We start from the raw sequence: 19,296 nt of genomic DNA, 5'->3' as shown, positions 1-19,296 counted from the left end.
GGTCCTTTAGTTTGTCATTACCAGTTCACTCGTCCCGTTGATCTTCCCAAGTCTTATGTTTTTATTTGTTTTGAAGTGATTTACTGCTCTGTGTGTAATATGTCTATATATTACTTTGCAGTGGATGTATGTGACTGACTTGTGATACTTGAATATGTGTACTTCAGGCTAATGCTGTGAATATTAGCTTACCCACAGTCACAGTCTGCTAGTTCTCTGTTTGCCTGCATTTTTGTGCTTTCTGTACAGATTTGGAGGAGAAGGTTGAAGCAACAGGACTGGATTACTTGGAATCTCCTGTCTCTGATGGAACAATAGAAGAAAATTTTGAAGAGGAACTTGTAAATGCCCCTGTCATTTCAACAGGTGTTGATAGCCTGTCTTACCATTTTCCTGAAGATGATGGAGAAGAGGATGATTTCAGTGATGTTGCAAATTATGGAATTGTTGAAGTTGCTGGGGATGACACCTATGGAAGAAAAGTGATTGTTGTGTCTGCTTGCAAACTACCATCAAATAAGGAGATTAATCATGATCGTCTGTTAAGGTTTGTGTGGTATTCACGTCTGCTTAATCAGAAAAAAAGGTGCTTATTATTCAGATTGTGACAATCTGACACTCTACTGCTATTATATCAAATGGTGGAATGCAAATCTTATGTCCATGAAACAAGCAATAGTTTTTGCCATGTAGCAATGGAGGGGTTATATATATATATATATATATTCCCGAGATTGGAATGACTCCTTACCCTCTCCCTTAAAACCCACATCCTTTCGTCTTTCCCTCTCCTTCCCTCTTTCCTGATGAGGCAACAGTTTGTTGCGAAAGCTTGAATTTTGTGTGTATGTTTGTGTTTGTTTGTGTGTCTGTCGACCTGCCAGCACTTTCATTTGGTAAGTCACATCATCTTTGGAAATGACAGTCCTGAAATTTTCCTGTTATTGAAACTGAGGCTGATGTAGTGTAGAAAATTGACTGTGATGGAACACTTATCTTAAAAACAGAAGATGAGGTTACAAAGAGGAACAAGGTTTGGCTGAGACCTCACCATACTGGGACACTGTAATAAGTGTCAAAACACCAGACGGCACATGAGACACTAATTCATCTAGGTGTGGAAGCCTGATCTCTGCCTAATAGTGAATCAGAGGCAACAGGCCGTTGGCTCAACAAAAGAATGAATACAGAAGATACCAATTGTTTGTCTCCTACCTATGCTGTTGTTGTTGTTGTTGTTGTAGTCTTCAGTCCAAAGATAGGTTTGTTGCAGCTCTTGCAACTTACATCCTTCTGAATCTGCTCTGTGTATTCATCTCTTGGTCTCATGTGTCCTATCAGCCAGTCCCTTTTATCAGTCAGTTTGTGCTACAAATTTCTTGTCTTCCCAATTCTGTTCAGTACTTTCTCATTAGTTATATGATCTACCCACCTAACCTTCAACATTGTTCTGGATCACAACATTTCAGGACCTTCTTGTCTAAACTGTCTATCATCCATATATCACTTCCATCAGGGCTACATTCCATACAAATGATTTTGGAAAAAACTTCCCAAGACTTAAGTCTGTGTTTGACGTTAACAAATTTCTCTTCTTCAGAAACGCTTTTCTTGCTATTGCCAATCCACAGTTTGTATCCCCTTTACTTTGGCCAGCATCAGGTGTTTTGCTGTCCAAATAACAAGTCATCTACTACTTCAGGTATCTCATGTACTAATCTAATTCCCTCAGCTTCACCAGATTTAATTCATTTGCATTCCATTATTCTTGTTTTTTTTATGTTTATCTTATATCCTTCTTCTGAGAGACTGTCCACTCCGTTCAACTGCTCTTCCAAGTCCTTTGCTGTCTTTTACAGAATTACAATGTCATCGGCAAACCTTAAAGTTTTTATTTCTGCCCCCTGAACTTTAATTCCTACTCCAAATTTTTCTTTTGTTTCCCTTACTGCTTGCTCAGTTTACAGATTGCATAACATCTGGGATAGGCTACAACCCTGTCTCTTGCCCTTCTCAATCATTGCTTCATTTTCATGCCCCTCGACTCCCATAAGTGCCGTCTGCTGACTGTACAAGTTGTAAATAGCTTTTCACTCCCTGTATTTTTTCCACTACCTTCAAAATTTGAAGGAGCGTATTCTAGCCAACATTGTCAAAATCTTTCCCTAAGTCTGCAAGTGATACATAAATGTAAGTTTGCCTTTCCTTAACCTATTTTCAAAGGTAAAGTATAGTATCAGTATTGCAGTGTGTGTTCCTACATTTGACTGGAATCCAAACTGATCTTCCCTGAGGCCGGCTCCTACCAGTTTCTCCATTATTCTGGTATTTTGCAGCCAAGGCTTATTATACTGATAGTCTGGTAATGTTCATGTCTGTCAGCACCTGCTTTCTTTGTCCTTGGAATAATTACTTTCCTTTTAAAGTCTGAGGGCATTTCACCTGCCTCATACATCTTGCATACCAGATGGAAGAGTTTTGTCATGGTTGGCTCTTCCAAGGCAGTCAGTAGTTCTGTCAGAATGTCATGTACTCCCGGTGCATTGTTTCGACTTAAATGTTTCATTGCTGTGTCAAATTTTTCTTGCAGTGTCAGCTCTCCCACCTCAGCTTCACCTGTGTTCTCTCCATTTCTATAATATTGACTTCAAGTTTATCTTCCTGATGTAGACCTTCTATATACTCCTTCCTCCTGTTTAGCTGTACCTTCTTTCTTTAGTGCCGGTTTTCCATTTGAGCTCTTGATGCTCATGCAGCTGCTTCTCTTTTCTCCACAGGCCTCTTTAATTTTTCTGTAGGTGGTATCTACCTTTCCCCTAGCAGTACATTCTTCTAAATTCTTACATTTGCCCTCTATCCATTCCTGCTCAGACATTTTGCGCTTTTTGTCAGTCTCATTTTTCAGGTCATTGTATTGCATTTCATCTGCTTCATTTGCTAAATGTTTGAATTTTTTGCTTTCATCAATTACATTCAGTATCTCCTGTATTACTCTAGGCCTTGTCTTTTGTCCTATTTGATCCTCTGCTGCCTTCACTATTTCATCTCTCAGTCCTAGCCATTCATCTTCTACTGTATTCCTTTCCCCTTTGCGAGTCAGTCATTGCCTAATGCTCCCTCTGAGACTCTCCATGCTCTCTGGTTCTTGCAAACTATCCAGGTCTCATCTCTTTAATTTCCTACCTTTTTACAATTTATTTAGTTTTAATGTACATTTCATAACGAATAAACTGTGGTCAGAGCCCAAAATTACCCCAGGAAATGTCTTGCAATTTAAAACCTGTTCCAAAATGTCTGCCTTATCATTATATAATCAATCTGAAACCTTCTGATGTCTCCAGGTCTCTTCCATTTCTATCTATAGAGAAAGAAATTAATACCAACATTGACGGGCACGAGAGCTTTGAACTCTGTAGAGGGAACCGAAACATAACAGATGGGACCCCTGGCACTTAACAGCAGAACTGGTCTGTAGACTGAATGCTTGACAGTATTGGACATTTGTGTGACTTCTGATTATTGTCATGGGAACAAACTTCATACGCATCCCATGGAATATTGGGAGTGGAAATTGAACACCAAACTTTATGTTGTGTTGCAAAAGTTGTCATTTAGCAACAACATCAGAAATCCATCCTGTGTGAACAGATCATGTGTCAAAATAATGTGACGTGGTTGCAGAGGGGTGAATGTGCCGTACGTTTTACTGTGGAACCCCACAAACGTAAACAGAGGTTTATTTTTTATTTATTGTTTTTGTGTTCTGTAGATCCAGGTAGCGAGTGAACCACAAAGATACAGAACATGTCAAATTACACGGAGTTGAATTATAACTTACATGATAATAACAATATAACAGAAATGAAATATCAATTTGGGAACATATACTGAATTAATCGAAAATAGTGTTTCACTCTGGGAGGATGAGAAAAATATACAGGCAGCAAAGACGCAATTTGTGGTACAAACATTGTAGGTTACACTGTTCTTGAGTGCAGCAACACAATCATTTTTAAAATAATATTCCTGACATAAGATTAGTCAAAACTAGTTCCAAAACAATTGTAAAATTAGTAGTGACATAAAAGATGAAAAATATGACACAGGCATTGTATTTTACACTGGTTGTTAAGTAGTGCAGCACAGCAATGTTTAGATTAGATATCCTGACATAAAATTAGTCTTATTTAGTTCTAAAATAATTGTAAGTTTAGTAGTGATATTGATGATATTGATTTTGTTCAAAAATTCATTAACTGTATAAAAAGTTTGTTTTAGGTACTCTTTGAGGGTTTGTTTGAATTTGGGCATTTGATTATGAAGACATTTAATGTGATGGGGTTGCATCAAACAGTTTAATGCTGGAGTAATAAACACCTTTTTGAACTAGATTAAGACTTTTCAGTTCAATGTGCTGACTGTTCTTGGTTCTTGTGTTGTAGTCATGATAAGTGCTGTTGTCTTTGTAGAGAGAAAAGCTATTGCAGATAAGCCAACAAGGAAAAAATATGCTATATGGTGGTGAGGGCCATCATCCTTCGAAACAGGCACCTGGAAGAATGCCTATAGTGGACACCATTCACTTTTTTCCCCCATGCAGTTAAGATTCTTTTTGCAAGAGGTTGATTTGCCCAGAATGTAATCGCATATGACGTTAATGAATGAAAGTAGCCAAAATAGGGAGCCTTAAAAAAATCTGCTTCAGCTGTTTATGTAATAATCTGTAGTGCAAATGCTGCAAAGTGATGCAAAAAGAGAGTGCCAGAGTTGTAACTAAAATGTATGTTTATTTAGTCAGTGACCAGTTTTGGGCTTCACCCACACTGAAACAAACCAATGTTTGCCAAGTAAAATGTCCACAAAAAATAGCAGTAAATAAAGTGGGTACATATGTGAATGGTCCTAGCTTGGTTTGAGAATGGGTGTAGACTGAAACGGGTCAATGACTAAATAAACATCCATTTTAGTTGCATCTCTGGCGGTCTCTTTTTGCGTCACACTCTGAAAAGAGTTGCACGCTGGAGCTATGCTAAGTCTTTTTGCGGTCTGTATAAGCACCAAGAAATTTTGCATCCTCAACTTTCTGTATTGATCAATCTCTGCACATGGCTGTCAATTTCTTCAAGATTTCTTTGTGGTGTACAGAACCTCATATAAGGGGTGTTACGGTGTATTGAGTGAGAGATCGCTTGAAGAAAACTAGTTGAATATTTCAGGGAAAACTTTTTTCACAGTTTGTTCAAGACTGTTTTCTAACAATTTCATCAATCATCCGCACAAATGGTAAATTCACTCTTCGTATTGGAGCAAATTGGGAGATCATTATGAAAATAAGAAATACCAATGGTCATAAAATAGAACCTTGTGGAGTACAACAACTTAAGGTGCCTCATCCAGATAACACATGTACCTTGTATAAGAATTTGGTGATTTACTTAATCGAAGGCTTTCAAGAGATCACTAAAAATACCTTGTGTGTTTTTTGTACATAGCTTCCAACTTCCAAAACTTGATTGTTGAAAGAGAATATTGCTTTTGAAAGAGAATAGTGCTTGCTTGGTAGAAAGACCAGCACAAAACACAGACTGGCTTTTCTTGAGGATATTGTGGAAAGTTAGATAAGCGACAGTCATTCTGTCTGTGCACGAGTTCTTTAAAAAAAAAAATTGAAAAATAGTTAAAAGGGAGATTTTACAATAGTTTGTCACATTACTTTTATCACATTTTTTAAAGAGAGGTATCACTACAGCTAGTATCACTACAGTCTGTTCAGTTCTGTTGCACTAGCACCAAGCGTCTAAGAGCTATTGGTTTGCCCACCAATTTGAATGCAAAGTTCTTGACAACTTTATTACAACCGTGTGTGGGCCAATGGGATTCGTGTATCAAGAATTCGGCACATTTCATTAGTAAATTTAACAGCATAGTGATCCAGCTGGAGGAAATATTAGTTAGTTTTGATGTGGTATTGCTATTCTCTATGGCTCTGCTCAATGAAGTGTTGCAGCAGCTGAAGCGAATTTTTCATCTCAATATTGCAGAACTGTTTAAATATTGTCTCACAACCATGTATTTCAAATGAAACAACGAGTTCTCTGACCAGATGGATGATTTTGCTATGGGGAGCCTCTTAAAGTCAGCTTTAGTGAGTTTCTTTATGTAACAATTCGAGGAGCAGCTATTGGAAACTGCGAGAAAGAAATAGAATATTTGGTTCTGGTTTGTGGATGATACATTTGTTTTGTGGTGGCATGACAGGAAAGGAACTAGGTTGTTTCTAGAAACTTCTCAATGGGATAAGCCCAATGATTCAGTTTACTATGGAGGAGGAGGCAAGTGAAAGATAAAATTTTCTTGATGTGCTAGTTTTCAAGAGAGAAGATGGTAGCTTAGGCCACATGGTTTACTGAAACTCATAAGCCCACACCATTACCTACACTGGCATTCGAACCATCACCCACAACAAAAGCGAGGCATATTAAGAATGTTGGCAGAAAAGCAAAGAATATCTGTGAACCAGAGCTGCTTCACACAGAATTAAAACATCTAGCCATTGCATTGGTCAAGAACAGTTATTCGTTCACTGAGGTAAAAAGAATGTTAGGAACACCACATAGATATCATAGCAATGCTCAAGCACTGGTGAAATTGAAAGTTTTCCTGCCTTTCATTAAGCATTTTACTGACTGCACAGGAAAAATGTAAAAAAAGCAAAATGTCGTAGTAATCTACATACCCACCCGCAAGTTACAAGATTGCCTAAAATTGGCCAAGAATGCTCAACCACCTCTGGAAAAAAGTAGGAATTTATAGGATTCTATGTAGTTGTGGCAAGGTGTATGTCAATATTACACAAGAATTGTTAAAAAAACATTAGAAAAGCACAAGGGCAATTGACAGACTAGATGTTGTGTAACATGGTTTGCAGCCAGGTGGCCACCACATTCATTTTGATAGGGATCAAGTCTTGTCAGCCACAAACAGATACCATGAAAGACTATACAGAGAGGCCACAGAAGTTGTAAAACACCACAAGAGTTTCGATAGGAAGGAGGAGGGCATGAAATTGAATGGCGTCTGGACTCCAGTGCCGAAGAAGATGTGTACGAGTTTTCCACCATGGGGTGATAGCACCAATAGATGACAGCATTTGACGATGGCCAGTTATGCTTGGATATTCAAAACATGACATCACGCCACTGTCCGCCCCGGTAGCTGAGTGGTCAGCGTGACAGACTGTCAGTCCTAAGGGCCCGGGTTCGATTCCCGGCTGGGTCGGAAATTTTCTCCGCTCAGGGACTGGGTGTTGTGTTGTCCTAATCATCATCATTTCATCCCCATCGACGCGCAGGTCGCCGAAGTGGCGTCAAATCGAAAGACCTGCACCAGGCGAACGGTCTACCCGACGGGAGGCCCTAGCCACACGACATTTCCATTTTATCACGCCACTTCGCAAAGTGGAATTTTGTTGCAGTCAGTAGCGAGCCAAGGTGTGAATCGGACATGTAAAGAAGCTGTCATCCCACTTGAAAATGTCCTCCGTAGATGGGAACAAAATGTTGAATTTTAATATGAAATCCATTCGACCATGGCATAATAGCTCAAAACATTTTATTAATTGTGACAGTTATATTAACAGAGAAACTAGCATGGCCATTGCTTTTCTATTTAAGTTTAGCCTGTGGCTTGTGTGATGGGCACGGTTCATTGTATATAAGTCTAGAAATTCACATAGTGAAATTTGTTATGCAGTTTATTTAGCTCAGAGTTGTAGTATTGAATTTCTTTAATCGCACATGATCAATATGGCAAATTGTGTCACGCTGGAAATTTTGTGGTGATGACGCTCATGTGAAATGGTTTTGACAATATGTTTCGAAAACCTCACAGGGCTGCGTGCTACCATTTTTATACATGTTATAGCCACTGTTTAAATCACAATGTGATTGTCTTTTTTTAATTGGCTTTTCTCTGTTGCAATATTCTCTACCACTGCATTTAAAGCAGCACCAGGTTTAATCTTTGTGAAAAGCTAATACTTTAATGTGTATTTTCACAAAAGAGAGTGGATAGGCCTTTTCTATGACTGTTGGCATACAGAAGGAGCCCTCTGGTGCATCTTTACATTGGAAAGTTCTTTTTTTACTCTTGTTACAGCAGTTTTGTTATTGTTTTGATTTGCCTATTTTTGTTCTGTCACCACAATCAGCGTCTAGAGCTGAAAATATATTTGCTAGCTGTGTCACCGGGACTGTAAATGTACTTACATGCAGTGCTTGTTTGATCATTAGAAAAATAATTCGGCTCTCACCACGTTTTCTGCACAGAACAACTGTTAACAACAATATTGTTTCGGAGTAGGCGATGAATCTGATACAGTGCATTATATTTCCCTTCATGCTCTTTGGCTATTTTGTATTGACTGTCACTAAATTCTCTGTTAGCACAGTTATTTTTCTTTTATTTTTTAATGTGTTTGTTATTTTGTTTTTCACAGGAGTGAGCAAGAACTCATGGCATGTCCAGTCATTTTTGTCTTTTATATACTTCAAATTCACTTCTGCACATTTGTCATGATAACAGTACATGCAGTCAACACACAGGATATCTCCTTTCACCTTTTTGTGCAGATTTTACAAATATTACTATCTCTTTTTTTAAAGCTGAGGCAGCTTTACATGGAAAAATTCCACTCTGCATTGTCTTGTCATGTGTCATTTAGTAAAGTTAAACCAAGGAAACTGAATTTTATGTAATTGCTGGCTTCAACCCTCCATCTACATCTATAGTCTGGAAACAACTGTGAAGTGCTTGACAGAAGGTACACCCCATTCTGTTTGCGCACGGAGTGCAGGAAGAATGGTTGTTAAATGCCTCTGTGCATGCTGTAATTAATCTAATCTTGTCCTCACAATCCCTATGTGAGCATTATGTGGGGGGTGGTTGTATATTCCTAGTATTATCATTTAAAGCTGCTTCTTGAAACTTTGTGAGTAGGTTTTCTCAGAATTGTTTATAACGTCTACCTTTAAGAGTCTTCTATTTCAGTTTCTTCAGCATTTCTGTGACACTCTCCCACTGGTGAAACAAACCTGTGATCATTCGTGCTACCCTAGTCTATATATGTTTGTTCAGTGTCCCCTGGGTGTCCTATTTGGTATAGGTCCCATAAAATTGGACAGTATTCTAGAATGTGCCATGCGAGTTATTTGTAAGCAATTTCCTTTGTAGACTGATTGCATTTCCCCAGTGTTCTACCATTCGAAGTCTACCACCTGCTTTATCCATGAGTGAGCCTATGTAATCATTGCATTTCAAAGGTTGATTCCAGCTGATACTCATTCATATTATGGCCACAGGCTACTACATTTTTTGTTTTGTGAAGTGCACAATTTTATATTTCTGAACATTTAAAGCAAGTTGCCAATCTTTGCAACACTGAAATCTTATCAAGGTCTGATTGAATATTTATGCAGCTTCTTTCAACTGTACTTCATTACAGATCAGTAAAAAGTCTGAGGTTACTATTAATATTGTCAGCAAGGTCATTCATATATAACACACTTCCCTGGGGCATACTCGAAGTTACTTCTATTTACAAATTTCACTTGATACCACATATGATCGTACTTTTGAAAATAAACATAGATGTGGGACTCAGTCAAAGGCTTTTCGGAAATCAAGAAATACTGCATCTACGTGACCGCTTTGATCCAAAGCTTTCAGTACATCTTATGAGAGAAGTGTTTTCCCTCTCACCCCTAGGGCACCAGCATGGTAGCCAGTTACATACCCATCTAGTGGAGTCCCTTGACAATAGAGGGTCACACTCCTGGTACTTGGGCTGTTACCACTACATGTGAGCCTAGGAGTGGTTGTTCATCTTTTTAGGGCATGGGAACTCCCTGCAGTGACTACCATGCCGTGCAGTCCTTGCTGTGGCTGGGTGGTGCCCCTGGGGCAAGCCTCTGATTGGAGTGGGTAGAACCAGGGTGGTCGCTCTGCATGTGAAACGTGCTCCACACTACCTGCTGCTCGTCTGTGGCCGTCTCAACAGAAAGGCACCATTCTCTTTCTATTCCTACTCATGCTTCCTCAGTATTCCACTTCCTGGCCACCCTCTGGGAGAAGGACCAGGCCCATTCGCTTGGTGCGAAACCCGTTCCCCATTACTTCGTTTGTTCCAAGACAGATGGGGAGATTTTTGCCTACCAATCCACTCTTTTTCATCAAACACACAGAAGATAAGGTTGGTGAAGCAAACTCGCTCAGTAAGATGCGGTCTGGTTGCCCATTGATTAACACATCTTCTGACAGTCAGTTGGCCTCTTTTTATGCTTGTGAGTGCTTAGGAGGTATTCCATTAAGCATCACTCCTCATCAGTCTGTTAATATGAGCCAGGGCATTTCCTTCCATAGGGAGCTCTCAATTCAATGTGATGAGGAACTAATGACTAATCTGGCATGGCGCAGTGTTCATTTCATTTGGTGGGTCCAGAGAGCTCCTAAGGAAAATCATGTCGACACCATTGCTTTCATTCTGGATTTTTAGGGGATATACTCGTCGAGAAAGTCAAGAGTATAGTTTACTGTCATGATGTGAAGCCCAGTATCCCACCTCCCATGTGCTGCTTTTGGTGTCTCTGTTTTGGTCACATGTCTTCACGATGTGATGCACATTCACGATGTGATGCACATTCATGATGTGATGCACATTCTGTTTGTGGCAACTGTGGCTGCTTTCTCCATGCAGGGAAGTCCTTGCACCTCACCTCCCAAGTACATGAACTGTTCCAGCTCGCATCCTCATTGCTCACTAGATTGCCCAATGTATAAAAAGGAAAGGGAGATTCAGTAGTTCACAACTCTTGACCAACTATCTTACTCTGAGGGCCAACAGAAATTAGAATATCTTCACTCGGTATCTCTAACATCAACCTTCGCGTCTATTGTGTCCTTTCTTCCTCCTCCTCCTCCTCCTCCTCCTCTTCCTCTTCCTCTTCCTCTTCCTCTTCCTCTTCTTCCTCCCTCCTTACCTCTGCCCTGTCACCCTTCCCTTTCCTTCTCCCGGGCAGTTCCCGTTCCCTCTGCTCACGGACCACTCATTCTCGTCAGCAAGAGGATAGGGCTCCCTGGAGGGGACCCCCTTCTCAGAGTCTCCAGAACAGGAAGCCTGTTACTTCAAGTTGGACATGGGACCCACGCTCTGAGGGCTTCAAGGCCGCTTGTTCTCATTCAGATCATCGAGCGAGGTGGCACATTGGTTAGCCCACTGGACTCGCATTCGGGAAGACAATGGTTCAATCCTACGCCCAGCCATCCTGATTTAGGTTTTCCGCCATTTCCCTAAATCAGTTCAGGCAAATGCCGGGATGGTTCCTTTGAAAGTGCATGGCCAACTTCCTTCCCCATCCTTCCCTAATCCAATGGGGCTGATGAGCTCGCTGTTTGGTCTCCACCCCTAAATCAACCCAACTCTCTCACTCAGATCCAGATACTGCTGCACACTTACTTTCACTTTGCATAGGAGGAGGAGGAGGAGGAGGAGAATTGTAAGTTGCGGGACAAGGTCCTGCACCCCCTCCCGCCCTGTGACATCCCAGGGGGTGTCACCCAATCACCTCTCAATCAGGGTCCAATCTTACATTCCTTACTGATGATGGACACTGACTTGGCACAATGAATGATTGTAGCGATTCGATGTCCATCCAGGCTCTTGTATTACTCTTGTTCAGTGGAACTATAATGGTTATTGTTGTTGCCTCCTGGATTGCATTCTCTTCTTACTCTCTACACTGTAGCTTGTGTTGTATTGCAAGAATCTCATTTTGTGGTTACTCATTCGCCGACTCTTTGTGGTCTTCAGGTAGAACACGGTCAGTCATTTTGTGAGTTTCCACTGGTGTCTGTACATTGGTCAACTTGCACATGGTTCATTTCATTCCTCTTGAAACTACATTAGAAGTGGTGGCTGTTCGGTTCCATTTAGATTCTGCGGTAAAAATATTCAATCTTTATTTCACACCCCACACAAGACTGGCCTCCTACGCTTCCTGCTCTTTTTGCCCTCCTTCGACAGCTACCTCTTCCCTTCCTTCTTCGTTGAGGTTTTAATTCCCATAACCCTCTGTGGGGCTGTACTGCAACCACTGACCCAGCCGGATTGTTTACACACTTGTGTGTGGCACATGGTACTTTCTTGGTCATTATCTCGCCATTTGTAGCTCTGGATTCCTCCCTTCTGTTCAATGGGAGTTCATGATGATTTATGCTTCAGTGATCATTTTCCAAATGTCTTATCTTTTATTCATCATTATTCATCTTGGCGCCCTTCCAGATGGGCCTTTACTAATGCGGATTGGAATACCTTTTCCTTGACTGCCATCCCAACCATTCCACCACAGAATGGCATTGATTTATCTGTAAAGAGTTTGACTGACACCATCATTTCAGCAGCTGCTTCAGTGGTTCTCTCTTCCTCAGGATCTCCACAGCATGAGACTGTTCCTTGGTGAACCTCCGAAATTGCTGCGGCTATTAAAGACCACCGTCATGCACTCCAATTCTACAAATCGCTGTCATCTCTTGACCACCTCTTTGCCTTCAAACAGCTTTGTGCCCAGCCCCGTTTTCTAATTGACTTGTTCGGAATGATGTGTCTCTGACATAGGGCTGCATGCTCCCTCTTCACAGGCATGGACAAAGATCAGGTGCATTTTTGGCTGCCGTTCTCGTATAGATGTCTCAGGAATTCCCCTGAATGATGTTATCCTTAACAGCATGGACTACATCACTGAGCTTTTTGCTCAGGCTTTAGCGTCTGTCCCCAATTCTCTGCCGTTCCGTCTTCTAGAACACCGTCTGGAATGACTCCCTTTATCTTTTGTTCCTCAGCCCCTGTAGACTTATAACACTCCTGTTTAGCAAGTGGGCATTCGCCAGCACCCATGCTCTCTGCTCCAACATGACTGCTAGACCAGACCGCCCTGTACAACCAAATGCTTCAATTCCTGCCTGTTGTACGAGGTGACTAAAAGGAGTTTCATACATTTCGGCCTGTATGTAATGGTCCCCTGTAGGGTTTGACCTCCGTTCTTCAAAATTTTCCCAAAGAGTTAGCCAATTGGGGAAGGGTACCTTACAAGGTGCATCGTGTTCATTGTGCATTGAGATCTTTAGCCCACTTTCTCGTCGTCGCATTGCAGTCCTGCCCATTCTCCATCTCTAGGACGAGGACACCTTCCTGGGTGCGTCTTCCACCATGCACTATGCAGTGGCCATTTCTGCATCGACGATGACCATGGACTTCTTTGCACCTGACATCCAGCACGGTAGCCGTTCGTTGTAGTGGGGCCGCCATGTACCCTGTTGGTTATAGCCGTCTGACCACACAGGGATCGCTCTGTTGATGTCTGCGCTGTTAACTCCCCACGTATGCCAAGGGGTAGATGCCCATCCCCTTGGGGCATTGGGACTCCCAGCAATGGCCATCCTGCCAGGTGGCCTTTGCTGCAGCTGGGTGGCGCCCGTGGGGAGGGCCCCTGGTCGGAGTAGGTGGCATCAGGGCGGATGACGTGATGAAACATAGTCCATCATCTCTTGCTGGTGGTAAAACACTAGCAGTCTCCAAGCTATCATGAGCTCAATTCAACACACAGAAGTATGACCCCAAATCGTTACCTTCCGGGCACACCATGAGAGGAACGTCAGGCTAAGGATGGCAACAGATCTTATTCGCCCCAGTACCTTGTATGTTCGAGAGCTGATGGGGAATCTTTCATTATGACGAAGCCTTAGTTTATTGTTGTGCATTTAGATGACAAGTTAGGGGAGGTGGAGGGCTTATCCAAAATGAGATCTGAGTCAGTCTTGATCAAAACAGCATCCTCTGCCCAGTCACGGGAGTTACTTACTTGTGACAAGCTGGGGGATATTTCTGTAACCACACACCCCATAAGAGCTGAAATACAGCCAGGGTATCATATTTCACAGAGACCTTCTTTTGCGGTCCGACGATGAGCTGTGCGCCTATTTAGAGGGGCGAGATGTACATTTCGTCCAGCGTGACCACTGGGGTCCAAAAGACAATCAGGTTGCCATCGGTGCCTTCATCTTGGCCTTTGAGGGCGGTACATTGCCTGAGAAGTCAAGGTTATGTTCTGCCAGTGTAAAGCCCTATATCCCTCCCCTGATGCAGTGTTTTAAGTGCTGGAAGTTCGGCCATATGTCTTCCCGCTGTCCTTCCAGCGTCACATGCCGAGATTGCGGACGCCCATCACATCCCAATACTCCATGTGCCCTGCCTCCCATCTGTGTCAACTGGTGAGAGCACCATTCGTCTTGCTCACCTGACTGCAGGATTCTCCAAAAAGAAAGGAAAATCATGGAGTATAAGACCCTGAACAGACTGACCTACACTGAGGCTAAGAGAAAATTTGAACGCCTGCTTCCTGTGCGTATGACATTGTCTTACGCTGCTGCTACAACAGTTCTGGCACCATCAGCTCTGCCAACCCAGGTCACCTCTCTGAGCCGGAACACTGCACCTGCCCCCTTGATGATAGTGCGCATTTCCACCCCTGTTGCTCCTGCACCACCTACTTCAGGAGCAACACCCCCTCAACTACCGAGGACGTCTGTCCTCACTTCTCTAAGTCGGAGAAACGTAAGTCTTCTTTGGCTTCTCTTGCTAGGAAGGGGTCCCTTGGGTCACTCCATTCCCAGGTTTCTTCTAGTGGGAAAGACGACACCCACCAGTGGCTGAAGAGCCCAAAAGCAGCTGGTCGTAAGGCTTCACGCACATCCTCAGTCCTGGAGACTGAGCCAGTGAAGTCCGCCCAGCCAGGGAAACCCAAGAAGCAGCGAGAGAAATCCAAAAAGAAAACCCCTAAGACCAAGGAAATTGCAGTGGAACCCACACCACTGCTACCTACAAGCTTTGCAGCTGAGGATAGGGTGGAGATTTTGGTGTCCACTGAGGACCTAAATCTCGCCAGACCCTCAGACACAATGTATATAGACTGCTCAGGCAATAAATCGGTGGCAGCAGATGACTCTGAGGTGTAAACTGCCTCATTGAATGTTCCATGCCTTCCCAGTCTCACAATGTCATTCTCCAGTGGAATTGTGGCGCTTTTTCTACCGCCTGGCTGAGCTACGGCAACGGTTAAGCTTTACACCTACTATCTGCAGTGCCCTCCATGGCTATAAGGGATATTACAGGAACCTTAGCGACTATAATTGAGTGTCAAGTGGAATTTGCATTTATGTCCTAAACTTGGTCTGTAGTGAATATGTGCCCCCTTCAAATCCCTCTTGAAGCTGTGGCTGTCAGAACGACGACGACGCAGGAAATAACTGTCTGCAACGTATATCTTCCTCCAGATGGTGCAGTACCCCTGAATGTATTAGCTGCACTGATCAATCAACTCCCTAAACCTTTCCTACTTCTGGGAGATTTTGATGTCCATAATCCCTTGTGGCGTGGTACCATGCTTACTGGCCTAGGCATAGATGTCGAAACTTTACTGTCGCAATTCAACCTCTGCCTCTTAAATACTGGGGCTGCCACACATTTCAATGTGGCTCATGGTAGTTACTCGGCCATTGATTTATCAATTTGCAACCCAGGACTTCTCCCATCTATCCACTGGAGAGCACATGACGACCTGTGTGGTAGTAACCACTTCCCCATCTTCCTGTCACTGCCCCAGCGTCAGGCACATACACCTGCCCAGATGGGCTTTGAACAGGGCGGACTGGGAAACTTTCACCTCTGCTGTCACCGCTGAATCTCCCCCACATGATGTGATGGTAGAGCAGGTGACTAGCACAAAATTTTCTGTGGCAGAAAACGCGAGCCCTTGCTCTTTAGGGTGCCCAAGGCATAAGGCAGTCCCTTGGTAGTCACTGGAAGTCGCTGAAGCAATTAAGGAGCGTCGGCAAGCTCTACAGCAGTGTAAGCGGCACCCCTCCCTGGAGCACCTCATAGCCTTTAAACTGCTCCGTGCCCATGTTCGCTACCTTATCAATCAACGGAAGAAAGAGTGTTGGGACAGATACGTCTCCACCATTAGGTGCCACACATCACCTTCCCAAGTCTGAGCAAATATCAAACGTCTTTTCGGGTACCAGGCCCCAATAGCTGTCCCTGGTGTTAGCATAAATGGTGAGTTATGTACCGATGCAAACGCGATCACTGAGCACTTTGCTCGAGCCTCTGCATCGGAGAATTACCCCCCAGCGTTTCGCACACTCAAACAGTGGCTGGAAGGGAACGTTCTGTCATTCACTACACGCTGCAGTGAATCCTGTAACGCCCCATTTACAGAGTGGGAGCTCCTCAGTGCTCTTGCACATTGCCCTGACACAGCTCCTGGATCTGATCACATCCACAGCCAGATGATTAAACATCTCTCATCTGACTACAAGCAACATCTTCTCGTCATGTTCAACTGGATCCGATGCAATGGCATCTTTCCATCCCAATGGCAGGAGAGCACCATCATTCTGGTGCTCAAACGGTAAAAACCAGCTTGACTTGGATAGCTGTTGGCCCATTAGCCTCACCAACGTTCTTTGTGAGCTGTTGGAGCGCATGGTATGTCGGCGGTTGGGTTGAGTCCCAGAGTCACGTGGCTTGCTGGCTCCATGTCAGGGCGGCTTCCGCCAGGGTCACTTTACCACTGATAATTTTGTGTCCCTAGAGTCTGCCAACCAAACAGCCTTTTCCAGATGGCAATACCTGATTGCTGTCTTTTTTGACTTACATAAAGCATACAACACGACTTGGCGACATCATATCCTTGCCACATTGTTTGAGTGGGGTCTCTGGGGGCCGCTCCCGATTTTTAACCAGGACTTCCTGTCACTCCATACTTTCCATTTCCAAGTTGGTGACTCCCATGGTCCCATCCGTATCCAGGAGAATGGAGTCCCGCAGGGCTCTGTATTGAGTGAATCTCTATGTTTAGTGGCAATTAACTGTCTAGCAGCAGCTGCCAGGCCCTCTCTCACCTTCTCTGTATGCAGGCAACTTCTGCATTTCATAATGCTGCTCCAGTGCTGTTGTTGCTGAGTGGTGCCTCCAGGGAGCCATCCACAAGGTGCAGTCATGGGCTCTAGCCTACGGCTTCCAGTTTTCATCCGCAAAGTCGTTTGTCATGCATTTCTGTCGGCGTCATACCGTTCATCCGGAACCCGCACTTTACCTTAATGATGACCCACTCACTATAGTGGAGACATATCAGTTCCTAGGACCGGTTTTCGATGCTTGATTCAGCTTAAGCAGAATTGCTGACAGCACATCAGTGCCCTCCGTTGCCTCAGCAACACCAATTGGGATGCACATCGCTGTATGCTGCTGCACGAGCTCTATGGAGCCCTTGTCCAATCCCGACTATGGGAGTGTGGTTTATGGTTCGGCAGCACCATCAGCGTTGCATTTACTCAACCCTTTGCACCACTGTGGAGTTCGATTAGTGATAGGAGCTTTTAGGACGAGTCTGGTGACCAACATACTGGTGGAGGCTGGTGTCCGTCCACTGCAGATCAGACGTGTGCAACTGCTTGCCAGTTACACAGCACACATTCATAGTTCCCCTGAGCATCCGAATTACCGTCTCATTTTCCCGCCTGTGGCACGCCTCAGGGGGCTCAGCATTTAGTTGCTGGGTACGGGCGTGGTGACCCCGGGGTCCCTGAGCTGGGACTGGAAAGCGCCACCAGTCTTCAATACCGTAAGCTAGAGTGTGCTTCAATGACCACCGTAAGATGCGACAGTGTGGTGTGCTGCGTGCAGAGGAGACGCATGGCTGTTTAGGTAGAACAGTTGCTAGTGGGTGACCTCTGGGGAACCTGCCATCCCCCAGTTGTATTAGGCTTACCCAGGCAAGCGGGGCTCTGTCTGGGTGGACATTCCTTCCCCTAGCTGCTCGTGGGACCACCATGAAACGAAATACGAATAGTGCGCAAGCACGAGTCTCTAAGAAAGGAAAGTTCAATGCTTTACAGTATGACCCCCATCGTTCCCTTCCCTGCCCACACCAGGGGAGGAACGGCGGTCTAAATTAACAGGTGAGAAATATTCTCCTCAATTTCTGGTTTGCAGCCGAACAGATGGGGACTCATTTCTGACCACAAAGCCTCAGTTTTTTGTGGAAAATTTAGAGGACAAGTTTGGAGAAGTTGAGGGCCTGTCTAAAATGAGGTCTGGAGCAGTCCTCATACAGACAGCATCCCCAGCACAATCACGGGCATTGCTTGCTTGTGACACGCTCGGTGATGATGCAGTCTCCATTACGCCTCATAAGAGCCTCAGTATGGTTCAGGAACTTATTTCATCGTGACCTGTTGTTGCGGTCTGACGACGAGCTTCGTGCAAATCTGGAATGCCGCGGTGTACACTTCGTACAATGTGTCTTCAGGGGACCTAAAGATAGTAGGGTCGTCATCGGCACCTTCATCTTGGCTTTCAAGGGAGACACCCTGCCCGAGAAGGTCAAGGTGATGATATATCGATGTGATGTTAAGCCTTACGTCCCTCCTGCCATGCACTGCTTTAAGTGCTGGGGGTTTGGGCTTATGTAATCGAGATGTGACGCCAACCCTACCTGTCGGGATTGTGGACGTGCCTCGCACCCCAACTTCCCGTGTTCGCCGCCCCCTGTTTGTGTCAACTGCGGACAGAAACCTTCACCTCGCTCGTCAGACTGTGTGGTTTATCAAAAAGAACGGAAGATTATGGAGTATAAGACCTTGTACAGGCTCACTTACACAGAGGCTAAACGCAAGTATGACCAACTTCACCCTGTGCACATTTCATCGACGTTTGCTGCAGCAGCTTCGATGTCGTCGTCCCTGGCGACGAGCTCCCAAGCCCAGCCGCTTTTTGTGGGCCCCTTCATTCCTGCCCCCCAAGTAGTTGGGGGAACATCCTCTTCCATTGCTCCCCCGTTATCAACATTGGTAGTAACAACCCCTCTTTCCTTGGGGACTTCAGTCCCTACCTCTGCGCCGGAGAAGTGCCCGCCTCTCCGGCTCCCCTCGCGCAGAAGGGATTGCTTGCTGCCCTCCCTTCCACGGTTACTGCCCCTCCACATGTCAGCTGGTGGCTAAAAAGCCACCACCTGAGGGCCATAGGGCTTTCAGGTCTTCCTCGGTCCATGAGACTGGGTCGGAAAAGCCCACCAGCCTGATAAACCGAAGGACAAAAGAGACCCTACCAAAAAGAAGAAAAAGCAAAAGGAGAAGGACATAGAGACAGAAAAGGAATTCACCACTGCACCTGAAGATGAT

The 19,296-nt window shown here is 44.1% G+C and overlaps 1 protein-coding gene across 1 annotated transcript in view; it reads left to right on the top strand.

Moving 5' to 3' along the window:
* The window catches only part of LOC124613097 (rho GTPase-activating protein 1-like), a 96,057-nt gene that overhangs the window by 41,432 nt on the left and 35,329 nt on the right, over positions 1-19,296 (top strand). The window contains exon 3 of the mRNA XM_047141691.1: positions 250-547. Coding sequence (XP_046997647.1) covers positions 250-547 — 298 coding nt within the window. The remainder of the gene's footprint in view (positions 1-249; positions 548-19,296) is intronic.

This window comes from Schistocerca americana, chromosome 4 (assembly GCF_021461395.2).
Source record: "Schistocerca americana isolate TAMUIC-IGC-003095 chromosome 4, iqSchAmer2.1, whole genome shotgun sequence".
Taxonomy (NCBI): domain Eukaryota; kingdom Metazoa; phylum Arthropoda; class Insecta; order Orthoptera; family Acrididae; genus Schistocerca; species Schistocerca americana.
Note: the sequence above shows the minus strand (reverse complement) of the source record. Positions and strands in the feature narration are given on the sequence as shown.